The 15,855-nt window shown below is 50.7% G+C and overlaps 1 protein-coding gene across 1 annotated transcript in view; it reads right to left on the reverse strand.

Moving 5' to 3' along the window:
- Positions 1–206: 206 nt before the first annotated feature.
- Positions 207–15,855, reverse strand: part of TRAPPC12 (trafficking protein particle complex subunit 12) — a 77,413-nt gene continuing 61,764 nt past the window's right edge. The window contains exons 7-12 of the mRNA XM_056123101.1: positions 15,295–15,367; positions 11,743–11,816; positions 5,298–5,396; positions 2,132–2,232; positions 1,119–1,206; positions 207–903 (exon numbers count right to left, since the gene is read on the reverse strand). Of these exons, the coding sequence (XP_055979076.1) occupies positions 661–903; positions 1,119–1,206; positions 2,132–2,232; positions 5,298–5,396; positions 11,743–11,816; positions 15,295–15,367 (678 nt within the window). The 3' untranslated portion in view covers positions 207–660. The remainder of the gene's footprint in view (positions 904–1,118; positions 1,207–2,131; positions 2,233–5,297; positions 5,397–11,742; positions 11,817–15,294; positions 15,368–15,855) is intronic.

Below are 15,855 nucleotides of genomic sequence, written 5' to 3' on the forward strand. Positions count from 1 at the left end.
ATGACCTTCAAAAGGGCTCCCTGGCTTTCTTTTGAGTGATAAGCCTCTGCCCCTCAATGCAATCCCTACTCCTCATGGCATACAGACACAGGGTTGAAGTAGTGATGGGCTCTCGCACGCTGGGGCTTTTCTGAGGGCACAGCACAGCTGAGAAAGAACCAGCATGCTTAGTCCGCAGGAGTGGGAGGAAGGAAACGAGAGGCAGATGAATGGCAATCTAGGTTTGTTATTTCTCGTCCATTATTTATAAATTCTCCAGAACATTCAGGTATAGAGTGAGAGTGATTTCTATTCTATTTCTCAGTTTTTCTCTGAGGATATTCAGAATTAATCAGTGGAGCAGGTCAGCTTCCAGGAATAAACAAGAGAGACCCGGTGTGTGATTATGGATTTTTCTCTGTCCATGACCACCATGCTAACGGCGTGTTTACCTCCTGAATTCACAAACAGCAGCAGAGTGATGGGGGCGGTGCTGAACTGGCTGGAGTCCAACACGCTGTGGGCCATGCCTTGGCCTAGCCCATGGCTCTGGATCAAGAGGGGGTGCTCCCAGACACGGAGGTGGCGGGTGGGGGGGGGGGAGCGGTTTTCCTTAATCCGTCATTTGCATGAAGACAATCAGAGACCCACAGGTGCACCGTTCAGGGGCGGGAGGGGCGCCTAGGCCAGCTTGAGGCACTGTGTGTTAAAGCTGTCGCCTTCTTTGCTGGCTACGGCGCCAAGCAGGGCCTGCTTCTTCTGCATGCTGCGGGATGACTCCAACTCGTACATGGTGGTCAGGTTGAAGAGCACGCTCTCGTGCAGGCAGTGCTGGGGGTCCTGCTGCACCATGGCCTCCAGCTGCCGCAGCGACTCCTTGAGCTTGCCCAGGTAGAGCAGACACACCGCGGCGTTGTTGTTGGCCTGCGGGAGAGGAGCACCGACCGGGGGCTGGACAGAGGCAGCGGGCTGGCCGCTCCCACACTACGCCTGGGGACCTCGCCCGTTGTGCTCTGCCAGGCTCTGTGCCCCAGCTGTGCGGACCCTGCCCTGCAGGAGCTTCCCTCCAACCCCCTCCACTACCTCTGCCACGTCCATCCTGGGGGCCGATGAACCTTCCGTCTGTCACATTGTCTTACCACTGCATTTGTTGGGTCCGTCTTCAAAACTTCTGTGAAGAATCTGTGGGCTTCGGAAAAGTTATTCTGACCAAGGTGGAGGAAAGCTCTGAAACCAAAGTGATGAGAAGAGCAGTTAAGCCAGGAAATGTCGGGGGCTGGAGTGATAGCACAGCGGGTAGGGCATTTGCCTTGCACATGGCCAACCTGGGTTCGATTCCCGGCATCTCATATGGTTCCCCGAGCACTTCCAGGAGTAATTCCTGAGTACAGAGCCAGGAGTAACCCCTGTGCCTTGGTGGGTGTGACCCAAAAAGCAAATCCCAAAAGCCAGGGGAAGTCAAAAGCCAGCATGCGTCAAAGGGGACTTGGGGGGGATGCCCAGACAGCACAGGCGCAGGAGGCGGGCTCCTCCTCCCGGGGAATTCTCAGCAATTTGCCAGCAATGGTCTCCAGAGGGAAAGGGGGCGAGGCTCCAGCCAGCTCAACAGCATGAGGCCCACTGGCTGCCAAATCAAAGTAATGTTCACTCTGACTAATTTCGATGTGGTAACATCACCTAAGATGATCTCCTCTCTATAAAAAGTAATATACCTGCCGCATCTCAAGCTTGACATTGGGCAGAGGTTTCAGCCTGATACACACAGGCACACCAGCGGTCTCGCTATTTTGGATTTTATTCACAGAAGCCCGTCATAGGGCTCCACAACATGAATGAAATGTGGCCGGGGCACGGGAGATAATGAGCATTTATGCTAACTTAATGTGGAAAACGGGGGGGCGTACTTTGAAAAACCAGGGTAAATAAATTTTAAAATCAGTTTTTGTGAGTGAAAAAATGATGACTGCAATTCAAGAAAAATACCAATTTACTTCTTTGGTCTGTGCTTTATTAGGTTTCAGTTCTGATAAATGGGTGAGGAAAGAGCATGAAAAGGAACATTTTCTCCAGAGGGCTTTACTACTCAGTAAACAAAATGTGAACTCCTTTGAAAAATCTGAGAGAAAAATAGTTTTGGTTTCAAAGTACTTACCTGTTCATTAAAACCATGATTTTACCCTGTAGTCCGCCCAATTTCTGTGTAACTTTCTCCACATCTTCAAAATATTTTTCAGCTGTCTTGATATCTCCAATCTGCTTTGACAAAATCAACTCAGGTAAAACAAGAAATATAACAGATATAATATAAAAATATGTATTATATTTTCTAGAAATATAAATATAGACCCATATATATTTTCTTAATGTTATGTTAGGATATGGATGAATATATGCATCAGGCAGACGTAAACTTTGGCAACCCATCAGTAATCATCACTTTTTCTAGGAATTCAAGAATCACGTAGGGTATAGAGAAAGGTCAATATCTGCATGCCAGAAATCAAGCTGTAGAAGCCCTATTAAAAATTCATTTCATCTAGTACAGAGGACAGGAGGTTTTTGCCTTGCATGTGACCAACCAGGGTTCAATCCCAGCATCCACAGGTTCCCCAAGCATCGCCAGGAGTTAATTCCTTAATGCAGAGCCAGTAATAACCCCTGAGCACCAATGGATATGACCCAAAAAGAAAAAAAAAGTCTTCATTTGGAGCGACAGCACAGCAGTAGGACATTTGCCTTGCACAGCCAGCCCGCCTGAGCCGGGTTCGATTCCTCTGCCCTCTCGGAGGGCCCGGCAAGCTACTGAGAGTATCCTGCCCGTACGGCAAAGCTTGGCAAGCTACCTGTGACATATCCAATATGCCAAACACAGTAATAACAAGTCTCAAAATGGGGACGTTACTGGGCCCGCTTGAACAAATCGATGAACAATGGGATAACAGTGTTTGTGTTTTTTTGTTTATTAAAATTTTTTAAATAGAAAATGCTCAATAAAAAATAAAAGAAACACGAAGTACAGAAATATCAGGCAGGAACAAAACATAAAGATCCTAAGGAGAGACTGAAGAGAGCACAGGAGGTGAGGCACTTGCCGCGCATATGTGGCCAAGGCACCTGTGATCGTGGTTTGAATCCTCACACCACATATGGTCCCCTGAGCATCCCAGGGTTCACTCCTGAGCACAGAGCCAGGAGGGGCCCCAGAGCACCAGCCGGTGTGGGCCACCTACCCCCACTCCAATTCCCCGCCCCTCGAAAAAAAAATCGTAAAGGAAAACTAGTTTAGAATGTTTACGGAAGACTCAGGTGGGATGCTTGCGTAAAGAGCAAATGGAGAATGTGATGTGGGAAGCAGGGAAGGGTCAGACTCTCTGAGTCCGTATCTATTATTATCAGGAACTTGTGCTTGAGTGGAGACAGCCACCTCTGCAATGGAATAAATTCATACTGCGTTAGCTGTTAGAATGTCTGCAGAACTATAAACTGTACGAAACAAAGGAGAAACGCACACTGCAACCATCTGAAGGCACTGGAGTGTACAGAGATGTGGGCGGACAAGGCGGTCCAAAGGTGGGCTTTCCCCGTTGCAGTTTCTGGCTGAAGGCAGTGCACATTCCACACAGAATGGCTCAAATTTCAGATAGAAATTCAAAATCTGCATGGACTTCAAAAGTTTGCAGTGAGCTCGAGATGACTAGAGTGATTAATGAGCTCAGGAAGGACTTCAGGAACAGAGGGCTGGAAAGCAAGGGTGGTGACACAGTGACAGTGATTTTGTATATACACGCTATGCCTGAATATTGTACACATGCACACACAGGTCAAAATAAAGAAGACCTGGTAAGGCATCTGCCTGGCATGCAGCCAACCCAAGTTCGATTTCTCCACCCCTCTCGGAGAGCCCAGCAAGCTACTGAGACTATCACGCCCACATGGCAGAGCCTGGCAAGCTCCCTATGGTGTATTCAATTTGCCAAAAACAGTAACAAGTCTCATAATGGAGACGTTACTGCTGCCTGCTCGAGCAAATCGATGAACAATGGGAGGACAGTGCTAAAGTGCTGCAGTGCTACCCTTTGAGAGAAAGCCTGGCACAGCATTTGAGTGAAAATAAAATGAGTGAAAAAGGGGAATTTAGTGACAGGGCAGACCCCATCATTTTGTTATTTGTGACCAGCACAATGACATTTGAAAATTCCAAACTTATATTTGATCGACCACTACAGAATGCTACATTGCTTCCCTCAGCACAGACATACGGGGTGAGGGGTGGAGGGTGGGGCATCAGCCCCTTAGTGAAATGAACCCCAGATCCTGCATGTCTTCCCATGTTACTGCCACTAGAATGATGTTGGGGCTATGCTAGGGGCAAGTCAATCTCCTTTTGCTTTCAAAACCTAGAAGGAAGAAAAGAAGCGACCCAAGCAAGACTTACAACATTGGGAAAATATGAATAGGATTGACCAATCCTGTTACAAAATCCTGACGCAAACTTCTTTGTAAAAACAAATGTTCTTTGTATTCCGGGACTGACCTACGGTACTCTGGATTCATGGCTTGTACTTTTCAACACCTACAAATGTCCTGCCGCATCCTTTGTCCACAGAATAATCTCATGACAACAAAGCAACGTGGATATGGCTATTCAGATCTGAGGAGGCAGAGGTGAGCCCAGGGGCAGCAGAGACTGAGCAGAATTATTAACCTACCCTTTCAGGGCGACATCGATCACTGACTAACCCCAACCCTGAGTCATTCTCACTTTCCTTGCTGTCTCCTCAGGGCCTGGGCTGTGCACGCAGAGGCACAGCTGCCCCGTGTCCACACATCTTTGCAGGGAGGCCTGAGTAGTTCTCAGGGGCTAGTACCAGCTGCCTGGTCCAAGACTTGAAATTTTTTTTTGCTTTTTGGGTTATACTCGGTGATGCACAGGGGTTACTCCTGGCCTATACACTTCAGACTTATTCCTGGCAGTGCTTGGGGGGACCATATAGGATGCTGGGAATCGAACCTGGGTGTCGGATACATGCAAGGCAAATGCCCTACCTGCTGTGCTATCGCTCTAGTCCAAGACTCACTTGAAATTTTTACAGGATGCCTTAATAAATGGTCTGTAGAATGGATCTATCTCAGCAGGCACCAAAGCATTGCTGTCCAGAGTGCAATGGGTTTGTGGGCCGTGGTGGGCCGCCTTGGGTGCTGAATGAAAACATTTTCTATGCCCAAAGTGTCTCAATCTTCAGGGTGAGAATTTTTGGGCGGGGGTGGGGGGTTCACAGGCTCCGGAGCAGAGGCCGGCTCAGGAGGGTGACACATACCTGGAGGAAAATGCGGCCAATGCCGCTCAGCAGCTGAGCCTCCTGTTCGGGGTGGTACTGGATCACGGAGTGGTAGGCGTCCACGGCCAGCACGTAGTCCTGAGGGGGAAGCAAAGGGAAGCGAGATGGGAGAAGAGTCTCTCTGGCAGCACACGAGGCCCCGCAGACTCACCTCCATGGGATCTCGCGAGGAGAGCTGGTGGGCAGGGTGCCCCGGGCGAGTCTCCGAAGGGGGCCCCAACCTTTGACAGACTAGCAGCCGGGGTTCCAGGTTCTACCAGGGTGGGGAAGACTCCCTCCCATGAACGGATCAGCTGAGGGACTCCTGGGCATGGACTTAAACCTCAGAGACTTGAAGGTCCTTCTGCCTCCACCTTCCATTTTCTGTGTGTGTGTGTGTGAGGGGGCGCACATCTGATGGTGCTCGGGACTTACTCCTAGCCCTGCACTCGGGGATCACTCCTGGCAGGGTTCCGGGTATCAGGGATTGAACCTGGGTCAGCTCTAAGGCAAATGCTCTACTGCTATACTCTCTGGCCCCGGCTTCCACTTTCCAAGCAGCAATGGATTCCCTGTCCTGACAAAACAATGTAGTGAATTGGTGATTCCATTCCATATCCACCCATCAGGTACATAAACCACTTTCACTGACAGCATCTCTTAAACACAAGGTATGTTGCTAAATATAAACGAACTAAAAATCATGCCAACAGCATAGCAGAGTGTGAACATAAAGCTACGGATCAGACTGGCAGAGTCCAAAGCAAATGCTGCCCAGGCAGTGCCCACTCCCATTTGAGTTTACATGGGGATGTCTGTGATAGCTCTGCGGGCCCTGCGTTCAGTACCAGGTCCCGCCAGGCTTCACCCTTCTGATTGGCTGCTCTAAGTCTGCATCTGTACCCTCTGTGCTGCCTCTGGTGACCCAGTGAGGCGAGCAGTGTCCAGGTCTGCAGTCACCTGCCCCTCCTTCACTCAGCCATTACCAGGAAGCAGCCTCACCCCTCCCAGGACCCCCAACAGGTCTGCTCCCCTGCAGATCTGAGGGCCGGGCTCACAAAGTGGGAGCCCCGCCCTGCAGGGTGAATCCTCAGAGTTCCAGCTCTGGTCAGCAATAAACGTGGTCATGTGGGTGGTGGTGGTGGTGGTGGGAGGGGGTGGTGGTGGTGGTGTGTGTTTTCCTCCTAACTTGCGTGTCCTAAAAATCCCAGACGCAACTGTTATTTCTACTACATTTTCAGTCTCGCCCAAACTGGGACTGGAGTTACAAGTTTGCTAATTGGGACGTCACAGAGAAAGACAGACAAGTACGATTTTATTTTGGCAAGGAAACTATGAAAAGACTCTGCAGTCTGGCACCTTCGAGTGTGGCTCATTAAAATGAATCTTATTCAAGGTGTGGTGCCTGGAGGAGCCTGACATCAGCGGCCTAGTCAGTCCCTCCCCCCATCTCTTGCTGCTGCCACTACTGCCCAAGCAGGGCTATGCTGTTTGGTGCTGTGAGCACTCAAAGGTGTGTGAATGAACGCGTGTGACATATGTGAATGTGTGTATGTGCTTGTGTGTCTGGGGTGTGTGTGTGTGTGTGTGTGTGTGTGTGTGTGTGTGTATGTGTGTCTGGTGTGTGTGTGTGTGTCTGGTGTGTGTGTGTGTGTGCGTGCATGTGTGTGTGTGTGTGAGAGAGGGTGCACACTTGCTGTGAAGTATCTCCTGGAGCAGCCTGACTCCACTGCCTAGCCATCTCTTGAAGCCTCAAAGAAGCCGAGACCCGAGTTGAGGGTGGGTGAGGATTCTGTTCGCACCAAGCTGCAGGCCCAGGAGACTGCTGGGGGAGGTGGCGGGCAGTGGTGGGCATCTGGTGCACTGAGAATCACCTGCTCTCGTATTCTCTCCTCACCTGTCTCCCTCCTAGGATGGTTTGCTGGCCAGTGTCACTGCCCTAGAAGTCCTGGTTTCTGAGATGATCTGATGGTGTCAACCTTACTTTTCAAATGTCACTTCCTCTTCCTCTGATGTTGTTTTGTTCACACAGGTGGCTCCTGGACACTGCTCCCGGGCACTGCCATCAGCAAGAGGAACCATGTGCGATGCTGCGCTCACGCTATGTTGGCCCTTAGAGGGGGAGGGATGGTGAAGGAGCAGACATGGCCCCCTTGAGGTGTGGGCCTGGACAGCAGACTGCTGGGAAACAAGCCACGGCAGCCATAGACAGGGTGGAGCGGGGGAGGGGCATGTCAGAGAGCTTCGGGAGTTCTCTTGCTTCTTTCAGGACATGGCTTTGAAGGGAACTAGAGGAACTGTGGCCCCTTGAAAGGTGAAAAATGAAAACAATCTCTTCGGAGAGCTTCGTCCACTCTGCAGCCACAGAGATTTGACCTGAGAAACGACCCACTTACAGGGACCAAATTCATTTCAGCCACATTGTTAACAACGATATTAACAATCATCTGAAACCAGGGAAGGACGTGTGGCCGAAGTAAGAAAGCTGGAGGATGGTGTGGCTGCGTGTTCCCTTAAATGATGTGAGAGGCCACGCAGTGGCTTGTGCAGGCGGGAGGTGTGACAGAACATTCCAGAGAGACCAGGGAGACTCGAGGCCAAGGCATCCCAGGCCCACCTGTGCCTAAAGTTCACGTGTCCCTGTGGTCTACCAGGGTAGGCACCCCAAAGATAGTGAATCTAAGGAGAGGAAGTGACATTCAAAGAGTAAGGTTGGCAATATCATCAAAGTAGCAGGCTAAAACATCAATACACAAAAACTTGTTGCATTTATATGTGCAAACAACGTAGAAGAGAAAGAAATAAAAAACACAACCCCATTTTACAGTGTCCAACATGGTTCTCTGAATACTTCTGGGAGCAACCATTGAACACACTGCTGGGGGTAACCCCTGAGCACTCCTTCTCCTCCCAACCCCTCAATAATACAAATAACAAGGTGTTCTAAAACATCAGGCACCTAAGAATAAACTTAACAAAGTATGTGGAAGACTTAAAAAAAGTTGTATGGCTTCAGAAAATCCACATAATAGCTAAAGAAATTCTGCAGGAAAAGATGGGAGGTATCACATTCCTACCTTTTTATTCTAAAATCAAGCTATAGTAATCAGGTGTGCATGTCAAATAAAAACTGATTTTACTTAAAAAAAAAGCATTAATAAAGAAATGTGTGGTACTGGGATAAAGGTAAACTATACACTAATGGAAGAGAAACATCCCAGAGACAAACATCTAGTTACATAGAGAAAAGAGATGACAATGACAATGGAGGATGGGTACAGGGAGTGGAGCAAAAAAAAAGACTCAAAAAGCTCAACAAGAAGAAGATAATAAACCCCATCAAAAACTGGGGAAAGTTGTTGAATCAACACTGCCTTAAAGAAACCGTACAGATGGCCAATACTCATATAAAAAGGTGTTCATTGTCACTTCTTATCTGGGAAATGCAAATTAGAACAAGGTATCATCTTACGCCAGTGAGAATGGCATATATCAAGAAACACGCAGTGTCCTCAAGGATATGGTGAAAAAGGAACCCTCATTCACTGTTGGGGCATGTTGTATGGATCAGCTGCTATGGAAAACAGTGGTGGAGATGTCACAAAAGATTAAAAACAGAGTTTCCATATGATCTATGATTACACTTCTAGGCAAGTATACTTCCCTACACGAAGAACACAAAAACATTACCTTAGGAAGACACATGTAGACCTAGGTTCACTGCAGACTTCACTGTCTGCATATATATATATATATATATCCTGCTGTGCTATCGCTCCAGCCCGTGTGTGTGTTTGTGTGTGTGTGTGTGTGTGTGTGTATAGAGAGAGAGAGAGAGAGAGGGAGAGAGAGAGGGATAGGTATCCTATAGTACCTAGGATAATGGAAATAACTCAATGCCCAACAGCAGATGAATGAATACAGAAGTTGTATATATACACAATGCAATTCAAAGCAGCGGTAAGATGAAATCTTCAATGCATTTTGGATGGAACTTGAAGGCAGCATGTTACTAAGTCAGAGAAGGACTAATACCAGATGATCTCACTCATCTGTGACTCAACAGAGAAACAAAACAAGGGAATAGACAGTATTGGATGATGACATGCCCTTGAAGTTCCATCGCAAAACGGAGGTTACTAAACAATAGGGGGAACAGAGTTGGGGCAGGGAGGGATGGGGTGGAGTAGAGGTGACACTAAAGGACATTGGGGAAGAGTCTTGGGCACTTCGGTGGTCGAGATGCATCAACTTCGTACCTCAAAACTATAAATGTCAACACTACTGTCACCATGTTACTACTACACTGCAATACAAACAAAGGTGGGGTGGGAGAGTCGGGGGGTTGGGAGGATGGTTCATGGGCCAGGGGTGCACGAACAAGAACTTGATCTCGTTCCCCACATGCATGGCCCTTGAGCACTATAGAAGGAGCTCTGGGAGCCCCAGGCACTGCCTGGCCCGAGCCGCACTGCATCACCAGCCTGAGCACTGAACTGACCAGGCCAGTTGGCTAAATATTGCCATGGTCCCCTAGCACTGTCTGGGAGGTCCCAAACAAACAGAACCAGAGTGAAAATTACCAAAAGACAAAACAAAAAGTGGGGGTTGGTGAAATTTCAGGCTTTGTCATTTATATATACAAGAGTGACTAACGGAGTGCTAGGGAGGAATTGTGTGAACAGGTTTCTCATCAATAAAAAAATTAATACTTTCTTAACTGTAATGCAAACATTATTCAGAATAATGAAACGCTGCACACACTACTCATTGTTAACCCACGCATGTCCTTTGAGGAGACACACATGATCTGGTGCCAACAGACTACCCATGTCCTTGCGGTGGCCTAAGCTGAGATTTTCCACTCTTTTTCTAACTCACGGACATAAAAGGTTAACCTAACATTTCACGTTCAATTGCATTCTTTCTAAAAGCATTCTTGACATGCAACAATATACTCTGCACAACAACAAGGCAGGGAGAAAACTTTACATTTGGTGCCTGCTGGCGTTATTATTGCCCTGGTGCCACAAAGAAAAGCATTTTGATTCCATAATTTCCTACTGAAAAAGGCCTTTAAAAATGCAAATGAAAACCTACCAGTAGAACAAGTAAGTTCCCTCCTGAGGAGTTTTAGCCCCGTGATTAATGAAACATCAGCCCTGCTAATTTGTAATTTGCTCTCCTCATTTCTTTGCCTTTGCCACTGAATTTCAAAGGAAGTTGACAGTGGCCCCCGCGGCTGGAGGCCTACCAGGAGGGCATGTGAGGTGGCAGCAGCCATCAGTGGCTGGGAAGCCTGGCTTCTTTCGAGGGGCAGCGGGGGCCAGGCCCGGCTGTGAGGAGGTCACAGGCAGGGGCTCCCTTATCCCTCCTGCCCATGCTGGGGCAAGATACCGTCACTGCATGGGCAGCTGGCCTTGGGGGAAATGTGGGATGGAAGGAAAGGTCCTCGGAGCCGTCTGCAGTCTTGCCTCCTCAAACCCCAGGTGCCAGTGAGATCCAGACAAAGCAGCTCTGTCCTCAGCCATAGGAGAGGCCTGGTCCCAGGCCTCAGAGATTCCCCTATCAGTTACTCCCGGGATCCAGAGGGCGGGGCAGCTGAGACAGAGCCCTGTGCAGACGGGGGAGGCAACTTGTCCTGAACCAATAAGCGAGTGATGCCCGGCTGAACCCTGCGCCCGGCAGCCAACCTGGGTGCCGTGCCCAGAAGGTTCCCGTAGGGCTGTGGCCCGTGCAGAACCCGGCTGCCAGGTCAGGTTCCAACAGGGCCCTCCGGCACCACCTCTGCTTGGTAAACTGCCTGCTCTGCCTTGCAGAAAATCCCGCTCAGCAACGACCTTGGGCTGGCTTGTGGGAGGAGCCCCGAGCTCAGCTCCAGCTCCTTGCAGCATCCCCGGGTTCAGCAGCGTCAGGGCCTTTGTGCTCATCAATTCCACAGCAGCTCTCGACCCCACCCCCCCAGCTCAGCAAAGGGCACCTTGCCTGGCGAAGAGGGGCAGCCCGAAGCCTAGGGTGTGAGTGGGAGAAGCTGCTTGGGAGGGAAACGAAGGCCCACGCTCCCGGTGCAGCTCCTGGATTCACTCAGAAGCCTCTGGGAAGGAGGAGGTGGGGGGGGGGGGGTGGAGAGTCAGAGGCCGTAAGCATTCATCATCCCATCCAGGCAAGACAAGGAAAAACAACCTCCACTAACAGAGGGGCTTCAGGAAAAACCCAAAAACCATGGAAGGCAGAGAGATCTACCGGCGGGAGAGAATGAGAGGATGAATGATGGTTTTAATTACAGAATCTAGCCACCCGCCATGAATTCTGCATGCTGCTGGACTTCCTTGTAAGGGGCGGGGAGCGAAAAGTCCACCAAAGGCCGTCTGAGTCGGGCCTCCTGCCCTCTCACAAGGCGCTGCCCCCTCCCCAGCACCGGGGGCCCCTTACTTGGCCCACGTACCTTCATCATGAGCAGACAGTTGGCCATGGAGCACAGCACGCGGCCCAGACGTGACCTCCACAGCTGAATGGAGGCTGCAAAACAAGGAGAGCGGGTGGTGGGCAGGCGGCCGGGGTGGTGGGAGGTATGGGGGCGCAGTCACGGCCTGGGTTCGGAGCCTGCGGTGGTGCTGCGGGGCTGCGCTGCTGAGGCTCGTGTCTACGCCCCCTCTCCCCAACCCGCCGGAGACGTGGCACCACCTGCTCCTGGAAGAGAAGGCAGCGGGGAAAAACAGGACGGGGGTGGCCTGAGTCAGGGCACACGCCAGAGCAGCCAAGCAGTAGGCCAGGCTTCCGTGGGCAGCAGCCCCAGAGAGGCCGGGCCAGAGAATGGCAGGAAGGTCCGTTGTGGGGGGTGGCATCCCTGCTCGGGCAGCCAGGCTGCCCCTTCCAGGCCGCATGCTCCCCACCTTCTCAAAAAAGACACGGTGAATCCTGGTCTGTGCCAGTTTCTCAGCGCCCTGGGAGGTCAACTGGACAGGCCAGGAAGCGCTACCTAAAAAATCGTACCTAAGAGTAAGTCAGCGGCGGGGGCTGGAGCGATAGCACAGAGGGTAGGGCATTTGCCTTGCACATAGTTGACCCAGATTCGATTCCTGGCACCCCATATGGTTCCACAATTACGGTCACGGTCCTCCCATTATTCATCGATTTGCTCGAGCGGGCCCAGGAACGTCTCCATTGTGAGACTTGTTGTTACTGTGTTTGGCATATTGAATATGTCATGGGTAGCTTGCCAGGCTTTGCTGTGTGGGCGAGATACTCTCGGTAGCTTGCCGGGCTCTCCGAGAGGGGCGGAGGAATTGAATCCGGCTCCACCGGGCTGGCTGCGCGCAAGGCAAATGCCCTACTGCTGTGCTATGACTCCAGCCCTCCCCAATTACACCAGGAGTAATTCCTGAGTAAAGAGCCAGGAGTAACCCCTGTGCATTGCTGGGTATAAGCCAAATGCAAAAAAAGAAAAAAAAAGAGTAAGTCAGTGGCTGGGCTCCAAGGGTGGGCACGTGCTCGGTGGGGTCTGATCCCTTAGGTACCACTGGGCATGGCTCCGGAGCTCTGTGAGATGGGACCTCTCTCACCAGAGGTCAGAATGGGGAAGATGTGGATGTGTGCTGAGCAGGGACATGCATACATCCCAGGAGGGTATCTGTCACCTCTTTTCCAGAACTGTTTTCTGCCCAGAGCTCCCCTGACACCTGGAGTGGACAGCCAGAGCGATACCCTATCCCCTTGTCTGCCCATTAATTATCAGATAATGCCCAATCTGTTCATGATCTGTTCACTGATTCCCATTCCAGAGGATCCCTGGGAGCTGTTTTGGGGCGAGGGAAGAGTTGGTCATTCCCCTTAGCTGACCTTTACCAGTTTTATATGTTGTGATAACCAGAAATAAGTTCTGCTTTGGAGATGGTGTTTTTTTGGTGGGGGAGGCACATCTGCCAGTTCTCAGGGCTTACTCCTGCCTGGTTCTGCACTTAGGGTTCGATCCTAGGGGCGCTTGGGGGACCATACCAGCGTCAAGGATCACCCAGGACTACAAAGCAGCCACGTGTAAAGCCAGTGGCTTACCTCCTGCACCCTTTCTCCAGACCCCGATGGAGTTGTTTTCCAGTCTGTTTTGTTGATGAATAGCAAAGGAGGCTCAGAAAGGCCAGGAGCTGTTGACCCTGATCATATCCAGTCCTCCTGTCCAGAGAGGCCAGCGTTCAAGAACAGAAACCCAAAGACACAGGGGCGTTGTGGGAGGACAGGGCAGGAGTGAAGCAGGGAGCACCTTGGGGATGGGTGAGATGGAAAGGACGAAGAGAGCCAGGGGCAAGAGCACAAAGGTACACAGTGCAGCCCAGCTCTGGCCTAGACACACGTCTTTCAGCCACCCCAGAGTCCTGTGCACGTCCTGTGCACTAACCAAAAGGACCTGCTCTCTTGGCTAACACAATGTTCCATTCTGGGGCAGCAACTCCCGAAGTCATGCCAATTCCCGGAGAACTGAGGAACCACACCGGCGCCTGAGGTGCCAGCATTCAGACCTTAGTTCACGTTGCCTTTTAGCAATTAAAGGTGCATTAGCTGCCTACCGCCCCTGTGTGACATGGTTTTGTGAAGAGGCGACCCTTTTCTTAATGCATGTAAAATGTGGCTTACCTCAGTGAACTGTCGATTTATTTTTATTATCTTTGCAGACTTCTTTCCTAGCTCTAAGTCTTCCCGTTTGCCTTATCAATCTTTTTTTTTTTTTCTTGGCTGCAACCCTAGATTTCCAGAAAGTGCTTTCTGAGCTTTGTTCATTCCCCTTCAGAGCCTCTCTGGGAATCCAGTGACCGGGGTATGGGAAACGTTGGGGACTGGGATGTCTCAGAGCACATGGTGACTCCCTTCCCCAGGTCTGGCTGGACTCTGGCAGTGAAGTGACAGGCGGATGTGCCTGAGGAGAGAAGAGCTGCTCACCTGCTCCCTGGCGCTTCCTGACAGGGCACCGCATGGCTGCCCCCAGGGAGGGCAAACATCTCCCTTCCTCACTGTCCCTAAACGCGTGGAATCCCCAAGTCCCACCCCTTAAGGCATGTGGGTCTCCTCAGAGTTGAGCCCCAGAAGCACCACACAATCTGTGCTGGCCAGTGACAGTCACTCCCTGTCAGGTAGACAAAGGTGGAGACGCCAGATGCTCGGACCAAGGAGGTGACACCGTGTGACAGATGCTGCGCCATACATGCTGCCCTGAGGTTACTGTGGCAGACGAAAGGCCCAAGCAGGCAAGTGCCATAGGCATGAGGCCTGCCGCACCAACAGGCTGGGCAGAATGGATCACAAGCAGGGAGATCCTACGGAGCTCGCAGGCTCTGCACACCGGGTCCCCGCCCATGGCAAGGCCGCTCGGGTGCCTCCGCCTCTGCACGACCGCTCTCAGTGGTGGGAATGATTACTTCATGTGGGCAGGTCTCCAAAGGGATGAGGGGGTGAGGGCATCGCGGGATGCTGTGAGTCTTCAAGCATCAACAGTTTAAGGGCGGTGTGTGTGTGTGTGTGTGTGTGTGTGTGTAACCCCCGAAGGAACAAGTAAACAAAGATGTAGAAGGAGAATGCATTTTTGAGTAACAAAAAAAAAAAAGAGAGAGAGGAGAGAGGGAGATGGAGCAAGGGGGGTGAGGAGGGAAGAGAGAGAGAGACACACACACACACGGAGGGAGGAGTGTGAGAGGAAGAGAGGGGAGAGATAGGAAGAGAGAGACGGGGAGAGAGGGGAAAATAGAGAGGAAGAGGAAGAGAGAGGGGGAGAGATGGGGAGAGAGGAAGAGAGGGAGATAGAGGGAGGGGGGAGAGAGGGAGAAGAAGAGAGAGGGGAAGAGAGAGGGGGAGAAAAAAGAGGAAGAGAGGGGAGGGAGAGAGGAGAGAGGAGAGACAGAGACTGAGAGACAGAGAGAGAATGTACCCAGGGAATAGTAACACTCTCTGGGGGTTCCGCAGGGAACCACTCTCACCCGTAGCTCAATGAAGCACAGTGCAGGCGACTGACCTTGCCGGTTCTCCGGTGTGAGGCTGCCCAGGCTGCCGTCCTCAGCAGAGCCTTGCTCCAGATTGGTTAGGATCTGCAGTGATTTCCAAGAACAACAAAAATCGTAAAAAAAATGAATGTGCTCCTAGACAGTGTCCTAATACATTTGAGGAGCAGCAGATTTCTCTGTAGGAAAAGCAATTTGTCAGGGCCGGCTTCACACGGACACGTTCTACACCTCACCGCTGACGGAGGTGCGGGCGTGGGGACGTTGCTGGCTGACGGGAGAGTTGGGTTTATGATGCTCATAAAGCATTCGGAGACACCAGACGCAGGCGAGACGGTTTTTCTTTTTAAGGAAAGCATCAAGTAGGTTACACATGAGAATGATTATTAACTTGTGTGAAAGTATCAGTCTCATTCCTCCAGGGCACCCTGAGGTGTGTGGCCCCTTTTTAAAATGTCTACAATAAATTCCAAGAAACTGTCACTTTACATAGTTTTTCCTGTTTGGTTAATAACTTTGGTTTGCTTCTCTTGTCTTCTGGTTTTCCTTGAAAGAAAAGCCAGTGCCACTGCAGT

This window comes from Sorex fumeus, unplaced genomic scaffold (assembly GCF_029834395.1).
Source record: "Sorex fumeus unplaced genomic scaffold, SorFum_2.1 ptg000006l, whole genome shotgun sequence".
Classification (NCBI taxonomy): Eukaryota; Metazoa; Chordata; class Mammalia; order Eulipotyphla; family Soricidae; genus Sorex; species Sorex fumeus.